At 38.1% G+C, this 12,367-nt stretch overlaps 1 protein-coding gene across 3 annotated transcripts in view; it reads left to right on the top strand.

The window, feature by feature from the left end:
- The window catches only part of Glrb (glycine receptor beta), a 67,004-nt gene extending 56,143 nt beyond the window's left edge, over positions 1-10,861 (top strand). For all 3 annotated transcript variants that reach the window (XM_055596610.1, XM_055596609.1, XM_055596611.1), the window contains exons 9-10: positions 2,648-2,940; positions 9,192-10,861. In XM_055596610.1, the coding sequence (XP_055452585.1) occupies positions 2,648-2,940; positions 9,192-9,488 (590 nt within the window). In that variant the 3' untranslated portion in view covers positions 9,489-10,861. The remainder of the gene's footprint in view (positions 1-2,647; positions 2,941-9,191) is intronic.
- Positions 10,862-12,367: the final 1,506 nt, after the last annotated feature.

The raw sequence follows: 12,367 nt of genomic DNA, 5'->3' as shown, positions 1-12,367 counted from the left end.
TTTGTCTATTTTTTTTAAGTATTTGCTTTGGTTGGAAAGGAAGCTTAGTGGTAAGGAACCTGCAAAGTCCTGGGTTCCATCCCCAGTAACTTCTGCATCCTCTTCCACAAAACAGTGTTGCCTGAGAAAATAAGCAAGAACTGTCTCTGTGAAGAAAGTGGGTAAATGTCACAATGTAAATATTAGTGCCATGAGAGTTGGACTAGGGAAATGTTTGGAACTTTTCCATTTACTGTGTTTTCCGAATCTCTCCAGAACCTCACATAGGTAAAACTCTTGAGTACATGGTGCTTCATCAAGTGATGTGATGATACCTTTGGGTTTCTTTCTTCCTCCAAAAAGGTCTTGGGTTTATCTCATTCTGAAATTATTGAAGGGAATGAATGAAACACAGTTATGTTTGTGTGTCTGTGTGTATTTGTATGTGTGTGTCAGAGGGGTTCTGGAGAATGAGTTCAGGTGGTAGTAAGTCTTGGTAAATGCCCTTGTAGCAACTGATCTGTGTCACTTATTACATAAAATATAGATATTTAAATCATAAAACAGAAAAGCAATGAAAATGACATTATATTGAAATGAGCAATTTGATCAAAGTTGATTAAGCAACCATAAAGCTTAAGTCTTTATCTGGTTTTCTGTGTGTGGCATTTGTGTGTGTGCACAGTTGTGCGAGCTGTGTGTGCACATGAAGAAGCCAGAAGCAAACACTGGGTATGTCCTTTTATCACTTCCACTTCATTCTTTTAAGGCACTGACACGGATTGGAGCACATGGCTTGGCTGTTCTGCTCGTCTTTATTTTCCAGGGCTGAAATGCAGGCATGGGCCACCGTCCTACCATAGGAGCCAGGGATCAAAGCCCAGGCCCTCATGCTCACGCAGCAGGCACCATAAATGCTAAGTCTATAGATTAACAATTGAAAGTGTGTATAAATTTATCCTAAAGGCTATGTATATGTAACCATACACACATATATTTGCAATACATTTGTATATTATTACATGGCTGACGAGGCACTTTGGGATGTTTAAATTTAATCAACACATACTTGTTTTGTAGTGACTATTTGCTAGGTGCTAATCAAGAAGCTGAGAATGTAGTTATAAAAACTTATAGTAATTGTTAAAAAGATGGATTAAAAATAGTTTCAACGCATTTATATTTTCTTGCAAAGAAGCAGACAGCAAACAAATATAATATATACTTTATAAGATAGTGAAGTGATATAAAGAAGAGCAACATGCTTGTCAGAAAAAATCTTAACAAGAGTTAATTCTGACGAAAGAAAGCAAGTGAAGAAATGAAAGTACCTCATGCCATTACCTAGGAGAGAAGGAAACAAGGACTTGAGTCTAGAGCATTAGTAACAGTGAGAGCTGGCCAGCTGGCCACTTCTTAATCTTCTCCGTTGTTAAAGTTCTTGCCAAATGGGAAGCTCCTTGAAGGACTTTTATTATCAGACTCCAAGTTTGATTAGTTTCAACATCAATCCCTGCCTAATTTCTTGTTGAGTGACTGGTGCGGGAAAGGTAGAAACAAGGAGAGCAGTTAGGAGATGGGTCATGACTACAACTAAAGCCATTTAGGGTAATAGTTGATAATATCCTAGACTTCCACATAAATATTCCACTGACAGGTTAACAACCGATGAGACCTATGTGGACTTCAAAAATGTACAACTCACAATGTTATGCCTGAAATAGTAAGTTAGATAGCAATCAAGTAATTATTCCCAAAATGGTGAGGATCTATGCATAATAATAATAATAATAATAATAATAATAATAATAATAATAATAACAACAACCAATAGGGGGACTCACTGTGTCCAGGGAAGCTGAGAGTAGTGTCTTGACTGACAGCCTCTCTCGCTCTGGACATCGCTGGAGGTTTCCTTACTCATAGTGAGTACTGTGGCTGTGCCAGCAAATCACCATCACCTTCCCGGTGATAGGAAAGCAGGAAGGAAGAAAAGGAAGAGTGGTGAGTGAGATTAGAAAGACAATTCACCTTTGGAACTTTATGAATGCTTAAATTGTCATGTATTACATAAACCTAATTACCTTATGTTGATTACATGTGTTTGTATGTAATTCTGGTTTCTCATCTAAAGTTAGTATTTTCTATAGCAGGATCATATTCCTTTTCTTAAAAGACTGAGATTTTCTTTCCAAAATTAACAGGAATGCTCTATGCTTTATCTTCTCTGTTACTTTGTAAATAAAACAAAACAACCAACAAACAAAAACTTACAAAAAAGTTATGTGCCCTCTTCTTATTCATGGGTGAAAATTACTCCTACGAGTAAAATCTCTCCATGAAGCAAGCTGAGAAATTTAAACTAATCTAAAGACTGTGCTCTGTGATTTACTAAGACACTCTTGAGTGGTTCCAGGCACCATTAATCCTCAAACCAGAATTCATGTTGTGCTTCCAAAACTTTGTCTAAATCTATTTTTAAAGTGATGTATGTTTACAATGTTTTCCAACCACAATTCCTGCTTCACGTGGTACCTTATATTTTTTCCAGTCTTTGATCTCGAAGGTCAGCCGACAATGGCTTGTGGTCTATTATCGCAGATAGTGGATGAGCGGTGTTTGTAAGGCCTCTCACAGGGACTAACACCACTGCTTCTCCTGTTGCCAGGCATCTTCTCCGTGCTCAGCTTGGCCTCGGAGTGCACCACCCTCGCGGCTGAGCTTCCCAAGGTGTCCTATGTGAAGGCGCTGGACGTGTGGCTCATTGCTTGCCTGCTTTTCGGGTTCGCCTCCCTCGTGGAGTACGCAGTTGTCCAGGTCATGTTGAACAATCCCAAAAGGGTTGAGGCTGAGAAGGCCAGAATCGCCAAGGCCGAGCAAGCAGACGGTAAAGGTGCAAACACAGCTAAGAAGAACCCCATGAACGGCGCGGGGACCCCTGTTCACATCAGTACTTTGCAGGTAAGGCCGGAGTGAAGCGTGGAAGCGGGTTGCCCATCCTCTTCTTTCAGGGAGAAAGCAAGTGAGCGAACGAGTGGGACTGGCCTTTATTCTCTGTAGACGGAAAGGAACGGAGTCCAGGGCAGGTTTTGTAAGGTGTATTCAGAAAACACGTGAAACGTGTCAAAGATTACCTAGGAAAATCTAATGTCTTAAAATTCTTAAAAACTGTCCACTGAGTTTAAAATCACGGCTTCATTTTGATTCTCATCATTGAATGGAGAGATGTTTCCAGCGTCCATATATCACTATTGATTCTCATTTTATAAACTTTAGTGAGAAGCCAAGGGACTTATGGGGCTGCGCAGACTATCTGCCAGTTCTGAGGCTTGGAGAGCCAAGTACGCTCTTTCCTGTTCCCACCGAGTTAGGGAGCTTCCAAAGCTTGCCAGAGGTCACTTACTCTGCAAACCATTAAGGGTCTTTATAGCCCATCCATCACAGCTAGAGAAGAACTAACTAGGCTTTCTGTGCTTGGCCCTATCTTGTCAAGTGTAATTGCCTTAAAAATGTACTCAATTAGCTAGGTGCAGTGGTACACGCCTGAATCTCAACACTTGGAGGAGGCAGAGGCAGAGGTCAAGGCAGAGGCAAGCGGATCTCTGTGAGTTGGAGGCCAGCCTTATCTACAAAGTGAGTCCAGGACAGCCAAGGCTAAAACAGAGAAACCCTGTCTCGAAAAAACAAAAAGAGAAACATAACAAAACAAAACAAAATGGACTCAAGTAATTGGTTCCAGAACAACCGCTGCTTGAAAGTTAACTGCGCCCTTACCACAGAGCCCTGCTTGATGTTCACTTTTTGTGAAGAAACTGAGCCAGAAGGCCATTTCCACAGAGCTCATGCTGATACACTGTCCAGAAGGAAGGAGATAGCCGTCCCCAGCGGTGAACACTGCCTACTCTGACCATGTTCTGGCCCTATGATCCTCTAGGTGCTGACCCCCACTTCCCTCTGACCTGGAATTCTAGAAAATATGCTACATATGGAATGTTTGGACCGTAGACCAAACTAATTCTTCCTGTATTGCATATCTTGTGGCATTTTGTTTTGTCTTTTGTTGTTGGTCTTTTAATTCAGTGCACTCACTTTTAAAGCTTAAAGCTCAAACCCTCTGCCTATCTGTAGCTTCCGCATTGAGAGAAGCTTCTTTCTACCATGTGACCTTTTTTGCTCTATTATACTCCTGAAGGAGAAGTGATTCCTTTGTGCAGAATGCCATGACTGGAGTCATCCTGTGCTGTAACTCCCTCTTCTCCATCAATCATGTCTACATCGCATGTGAAGCAAGTTTCTTACAGCCAGCATTGTTGATGTATAAATTCTACTCTGCCACTCTCTTATGTTTTGATTGGCTATATTGAACAGTTGTATTATTGTGTTAATTGACACTTTGAGACCTCAGTATTCATTTGTTTTTATTTCCCATTATTTTTTGTTGTTGTTTTCTTTTTCCTACATTCACATGATATAACTAAGTTACAGAATTCCATCTTGAACTGTCAATATTTTATGTGTATCCCTTTATGCATTAGTTTAATGGCTGTTTTATGTAGTATAATATGAAATTATAACTTATGAAATTATGATTTATAGGTGACATAATCTTACTAGTTTGTGTGATATGAGAAAATGTTAGTTCCCTTTGTGTGTGTGTGTGTGTGTGTGTGAGAGAGAGAGAGAGAGAGAGAGAGAGAGATTACTGTATTCTTTCTTATACCCTAGTGTTTCAAGGTTACATTTTATTGGTTTTTTTTTTCAGAATTTCTTTATCCACTATTTTGAATGGTGTGCTGGTGAACTCTGTTTTCTGCCATCTGCTTTGTTTTCTTCTTTATTCTAATGGCTGTTCTTGTTGGTTATGGGACTATAGGAAAACAGTTAATTTCATTTAGCATCTAACAAGTATGATGATCCTTCTTTCTTCTTCCATAGCTTTTCATGTAAAATAAACATTCCAGTTCTTTTTCCCTTAGTTAATGAAACTAATCACTAGATTTCAATAAGATTGCTTTCGTTACACTTAGAGGGGAACGGCGTTTTTAGACTTCACCCTTCATAAATTCTTTCCTCTGCTCTTGCATTTTCCTCTTGATACAGCTATGGTTTTTCTGACTTGCTACTCACTTTTCAGGTTCAAATGTCTAGCTGGTATGTATGAACATGGTTTCTGTGGCAGCTCCTAGTTCTTACTGAGGTAATCTGGGTTTTCATTTTTAAAAGCATATTGGTAATAGCTCTCTGAAGCATTTTTACCATAAATGCTTTAGTATTATTCCCAATTTTTAAAGATTTGACATCTTGGATTTGGTATATCTCATGTCTTTTTATCCGTGTTGAGGTATTCCCTAGAATGGCTGTCAAAGACTTTTTCAGATCATGAGCCTATGAGTCATGTTTAAAGCATGTGCTATCGGGCATGGAGAGGATGGATGCCTAACTGCTCTGGGGAAGTAAAAACCTGGGTTTATGTTAGTGCGAGAGAGCTCCTTTCTCTTACTGGGTAGAGAGGGAGGGCTCAGTTCTCTATGTGGTCTGCATCAACACAGCACATGGCGACCCTGAGACTGCTTGGCCTCCATTCTCCCCAGGCTCCTAAGGTGCACCCCATTGTGGAAGAGGAGGTAGGTTGAAAGTGTATGCTCCCTGCCTAGTCAGAATCTGAAGAGGTATCTTGCATGACTGATATTCAGGGAATAGAGTCCTGGTTCTGTGCATGGCATTGTCTCATTCCTTCTCACACAGAAAGCCCTTCTGTGGGGTTGTGGGCTTTCTTATTACACACTTGAAAGATGGCAGCTCCAGTCCTCCCACAGCTTTTGTTAGTGTGTGTAGAAAAATTACTATTTTGTGTGTGTCTCTCTGTACATGAGAGAGAGAGAGAGATTTGGCTGGATTAGACAATAGGTCATCAGCTCAACATTTTCTGCATTGTTGGGTTGTTCTTTCTTTGTCCTTTGTGTGGACAAAGCAGGCTCACTTGGGCTATTTTTTCTGTACCTTTTGGGTGTCTGTACCTTATAGGTGTCACCATCTTAAACTCCCTTTCAGAAACATGTAAGGCAAAAGATAATGAAAGACTAAATCACTGTGTGGCTCCATGTGTTTAGAGGCTCAGGGTCCAGCCCCTGCCCTGTACCTTTATGTGGTCTTTGAAATAGTTTCTTCCTTCTCTCCTTCTGTTCCTCCTCCGTTTCCCTTCTGCCTTCCTCTTCCTTACTTCTCCCGCATTAGAATTTCCTTCTTTAAATATGCTGCGCTGTCCTTTCCAGTTCACTATTCATTTCTTTGCCTCCTGCTGCTGCTTCTTTTAAAGTCTCTAGCTATACAACATAGCTTTTCATGGAACTGAGTGGGAGGAAAAGAAGTCCAAGTCTACTTTCTCCTGCAAACAGAGGTCCAAGGTGGTTTTCAGACCCTCCGAACCTGCTATTTCTGCGCCTCACCCGCCTCTAATGGTTAAAGACACTCATTAGTGCACTACTCTGATCTTGTTTTTTGTCTTTTCCTTTTTTTTCTCTTTTTCAGTTTATATTTCTGAGCCGATTAGTCTGTGTTTTCCAGCGGGGCTTCCATTGTTAGTTTCCTGAGAGCTATGATTATAGGCTTAAGACACCACACCTTCTTTAACACTTTTCTAACTTTTATCTTGCACTAGGGAAGTCATTTTCAGAGAAATTGTAGTTCTCTTCCCCAGCACTTGACCTTAGTCTCTGTTGCTAACAGCACTGAGCAGAGCTGGGGGACTGCAGGAGACACTACAGAGCTCCTTTGCGCCTGAAGTGTGTGTTTATTTCTCACTTACAGAAATGCGAACGGGAGCCACGGGGACTCTTGCACTGTGGGGAGATGTGCACATGTCATTTTGTTACCGCAGTCACCTCCCATTCTGTTCTTACTTCTCTGTCAAAGTTGAACCTTTTCCCACGTTGTCCCTCTGTCTGTGTTGAGCCTCCTGTCACTCCATTGTCATTCCTCTGTTGGTAACCAGAGATCCAAAATATGTTACTATTAATATGTCTGCCAAGTTTACAGTAATCTATAACTTGGTAAGTTCACAAAGTTGGAACATATTAACATGTGAAAAAAAAAACAGAAAAAATTAACTATGTTTCAATGTGTTTTGCTTTTCAAAACACAACAAATTTCCAAGTAATTTCAATCAGGCAATATGTCACTAATTTTTAGTCTAAATATGAATAGAAGTGTCGGGGTATGAAGAAAACAGCCCAAGCAGTCGTGAGAGTTTAGTAAAGCAACAAATTTATTTGAATTAGGCAGCAGATACTGACCCTCAGGGACAACTTCATAGACTCGAAACTGACTGTGTCTTTGAAGATTCATCTTAGTAAGTATTTAAGCACATGACAAAATCCTAGTACGTTCAGGCTGCTACTGAATATCAATCAGGGGTGCAGAACAGATCTGGGAGCTGCGACCATGAAGAGCAATCATACAGCATTTTAAAGGATGGAGCACTGTACAAACATATTTTGACACAAGTAGTTGAGCAAGGAAGTAAACAATTTAAAATATAATGGTGTGCTTGCTAAAGAAAAGTATGACTAAAAACATAGAAATATAATCAAGATCTCAGTAGGAGAGTTTTAAGAAAATATAATTGTGCCCCTTAAGCAAAATTATGTTTTCATCCATATATTTGGCTTTTGGGTTCCTTTTAATAAAAGCAAAAATGTGGTGCTATCTTAGCCAGTTTTCAATATTTTGGTAATTAATGTATTTTTTTCTACTTATTTGTTTTTCTTTTCATTCATAAAAACAGCTTTCGACCCTCTGTTGTTACTATTCACCTTTTCTTAACACTTCACACCTGTTATACAAAATGATTTTATGAATAAAAGATAAAAGTCCCCATGCTCACAATTTTAATAATTTTAATAAACAAAAGCCGATGTTTGATCATAGCTATTTCTTTATGGTAAGGCTATGCTTTAAAAATTAGCACTGATTTAGATTCAGTAAAATCTGTCCAAATTGTGTCCTCTAATTATCTTTTTATTATCTATAGAAGACTTCTTATCTTTAGTTCTAGAAGCTCTATACAAAATCATTTGCTTTTACATGAACCACAAACAAAATTTTAGCAGTTAAATTAGGAACTCTTACAGTTTTATTGGCATTTCTGTTGTTGTCTCCGGCAGCTCTCTCCTTATACCGCCTCCCTTCTGTTATTGGTACTTTGTAGAGATGACAGTGTATGCAATGGGAGTAAATGAGATGTGCGGGAAGGAGCAGTGGAAAATGAGAATAAAGTCTTGAGTAGTACCGCTGTATTTCTGAGGTGGCTCTCATCCTTACTCACGGAATTATAACTGCTGGAGATGACTTTTTTTTAATGAAATCTTTTGTCCTTCCCTGCATTCATTTTATTTAATAATGAGTTTGATACAAAAAAAATGTGTAAAATCTTTGATGAATGGAATAAAAAGAGACCTCCCCAATAGTGAGTGAGCCATGACTTGTTGAAAGAACTTTGAGGCTCCTTCCAAGGGAGGAAACCAGTCTCACTTCTTCTGCTGTGTCGTCATGGATGCTTTTCCTAGAGCACATATGGAATACACGGACCATGCGACTTGTTTTGAACCTGGGAGCCCAGCAAAATGTCACGGAGCGTTTCCAGTGAATTGAGTGTGGGAAAGGGGCTGCTTCCAGAATTTTTTTAGTATTTTAGTAATTGTTATAATATTGAAATCATGTTCCCTTACTGCTTTGATTAGACATTTAAATCACCTACACTTTTTATGGCTGTGATTCAGAGGCTGACATCTTATTGCAGGACAAAAGGCTCTGTCATTGATTAACCAGCAGTTCTGTTCAGAAACAGGAAGACGAAGATTCTGGATTCACACTTATAGCAATATTTTCGGTGAACTCACTCCATATTGGACCAAGGACAGATTTTTGCTTTTTTAGTATTTAAACTAAGAAAAGGCTTACAACTTCGATAGTAACCTGTTAATGTTGTTTCATTCTTTATTTCATAGTACAAATTAATAAAATGTCCAGTCAGTAGTTTGAGCTTTGTCATGTGAGCAAAATATCAGAGCCTTCTTAAATGTTTATTGATCTGGTGCAGGAATCAGTGGACTATTCTTCCTGCTAGCTCCTAAACTCAGTTTTAAAATACCTTTTTGAACCGAGTGGTATTTATAACTAAAAATTCTTACATCATCTTTCATCTTCATGCTCAGGTTGGTGAAACCAGATGCAAAAAAGTTTGTACTTCCAAGTCTGATCTGAGATCCAATGACTTCAGCATTGTTGGAAGCTTACCGAGAGATTTTGAATTATCCAATTATGACTGCTATGGGAAACCCATCGAAGTCAACAATGGACTTGGGAAATCACAGGCCAAGAACAACAAGAAGCCTCCACCTGCCAAGCCTGTCATTCCAACAGCAGCCAAGCGCATTGACCTTTATGCAAGAGCATTATTTCCTTTCTGCTTCTTGTTCTTCAATGTTATATATTGGTCTATATATTTATGATAAACCGCTTCCATTTGTATGAAATACAATATCATTTCATTGTGACCAGTGCAATTCATAATTGCTGATCTGTGAAAACTTTGCATTTTCATAGCAATATATTGCATTTTGGATGCCACGTGATTATAACAAAATACAGCACCTTATGTTGAATGGCAAGCATGACCCTAAAATGTCTGTTCTCAAACCCTGAGCTAGATAGATAGATGTATGTATATTGAGCATAGTGCTTTAGGAATCAATGAAAAATAAGCATACTACATAATCTACATAATGTGCTCTTCAGCGACTGTAACTCTGTAACTGCAAATACTTCAGAAACCCTGATGATGTGCACGCTGGCTCCTGTCATGTTGACCATTCTACTATATGTAGTATCTTACATTCCCTTCCTTGTAAGAAAGAAAGCCATCTTATTCTTCAACAATTTTCAACAGTATTATCACAGATTAAGCAAGATTGTACGACATATTGTTTAAAGTTTTTAAGAGAGGTAGATAGTAATAGTAATGCAGGTGCATTGAGAAATAAAGTCAAAATTATACATTTATAAAATCAGCTTATTTTTAAGTGTGTTTTTGTTGTCAAAATGCCAGACAATGGAACAGTAAGCATTGTGAAGAAAAGAGAATTCTGGGCTGGTATGAATGCATACTGAATTCTGGCTTCTGACAAGATACAAACAAATAAATGATAGATGTATTAATTAAATATTTTGGATAAAATAATTACTTAATCCACCTTAAAATTGAAATGTATTTTCATGCCTTTTGTTTGCTGATACGGATAGCATTAAGCATCAGCCTTAAGAAGAGCTGCATACGTTTCAGATCTGGACAGAGTGGTGGTGTGTGATGCCATATCACTGTCAGACCCCGAGAGCAATGGCAAGCATTAACTTGAAATGGAAAAATTGTAGTAACTGAAGGACTTAGCTTGTCTATTTTAGTAAAATGCTTCTATACTTCAAGTAATATTCATACTGTTTTGGGAATTTGTTTTTGTTTTTAATTGATTTGAATGTATTTGAATATGTTACAACACAATGATTTATAAATAATGTCTTTTATTTAAAGTTTAGATTTCACTTTTTCTTTGTGCTACAAGTCTAGACATTGCGGGGTGGGGGATACTGGCTTTATCTTGGTCCTACCTGAAAACAACCCCTAAGTCTCTTAAGATCCCATTATCTAACAGTGTCATGGTGTAACTGTTTATTTCTCTCTCAGCTAAAGTTCGAGCTATCGGTAACTAGTGTGATGTAAACATAGACCACAAATCTATTTCCCATTATTTGGAGTGCTTTTGTTCCTGTTGATAATTTGTACAGCCCATTCCTAAAATAATATATTAAAAGTATTATTTGTGCAATTACCATATGCAGTTCGCTGCTATTTGATTCATTTAATATTTTGACTTAAAAATATCCTCAGTGGTTATGAAGTTTTAGAATGGTGTGTAGACTAATCCTCTGTAGTCTTTTGGCACCATCCAGTTACGAAAGCACGACCATCTAAAGAACTGAAAATTGGCACAAGTAAAACTGCTAATTAACTTCACGATTCTACCGAGACCTAGAGAAAGATTAGTTTAACGGGATAGCTTAAACATGTATCATTTTAAGAAAATCTATTCATAGTGATATTTTCTTATATTAGATTTATAACTTGCTTTCGTAGTAGGGCTTTTGATCCAGGGTTTTAGATGTCTTATAGTGAAAGCAGTATCATTATACAGACATGTATTAGTGAAAATAGTGGGAAAGGACTTTCTTCATGTAATACAATATAACAGCCTCTTACTATCAGACCATATCATTGGTCTACAGTCTCTCCCTGCTATTTATGAGCTAAATATGTAGAGGTTTTGTAAACCAGACACATTTATTTAGGAGAGACACATGGAATTGCTACCCTTGCCTTTTTCTCTCTCTCTTTCTTTTTGCCCTCCCCAGGGTTCTTTCCAGGGCAATGGGATACCAACACTGACCTGATTTTTAAGTATTTCTAACCTCTGTCTGACTTTTGAATATGAAAAGTAATTTAGCATATGAGCTTATAGAAAAAATTCTTATATTTAACCTAACATTATTTGAATTTTTCACATTATATGCATCAGAATTTTTCCTAGGTGAAGACATACTTAAATTCGCCTGTCTCAATTCTGCCTCCTCTCATTCTTGGGATGACTTTCGCCAAGAAGAAATGAAGTTTTGCTTTTTCTTTTCTTTTTTTGTGTGTTTTTTTGTTTTGTTTTCTAATACAGAACACTAGTACAATAGTTGTTTGTGTATGGATGTGGCTGTTTATGTGAGATGGATGCCCAATGTGACGGTGCTGACTTGAAAAATTTAGACACTTAAAACTCTAGCGTGCTTCCTCACATGTTTCTGGTACAAGATGCTAATGTGTATTCTCACCAGGACAGGTTCATGCTCTCAAAATGCAAGTGCCTACCCAATTTCAGATTGCTGACCTATCTCTCTTTAAAGTTTTTTCACTTGACATCATTTCAGAATTTCCCAAAGAACTTGAAAAATTACAAAGAATTGCGTGTGCCCTTGATCCAAAGTCTGCAAATACTCCTCCTTTCTCAGATGTGCAGTGTTTCATTCCCATCGCTGTGTGTACATGAGAAGCTGCTTTTTAAGACTTTAAAGGGTAAACATGGTATCTTTTTATCTATACAACTTAATGCACATTTTCCAGATTACAAGCACCTTTCATTTAAGGACCACAGTGGTAGAGTGAGTCTACATCAGGTAATTAGCACTCACAAAAGTATAAACTCTTAAAGCTACCTCCCTATTTTCTGTTACTCGCCTTCAGGAGCCAATCCGGATCATGTGTTTCACTTAATTGCCATGAAAACATTTTTTA

Source organism: Psammomys obesus, unplaced genomic scaffold (genome assembly GCF_907164565.1).
Source record: "Psammomys obesus unplaced genomic scaffold, mPsaObe1.curated_primary_1811, whole genome shotgun sequence".
NCBI lineage: Eukaryota > Metazoa > Chordata > Mammalia > Rodentia > Muridae > Psammomys > Psammomys obesus.
This window is presented reverse-complemented; position numbering and strand designations above follow the sequence as displayed.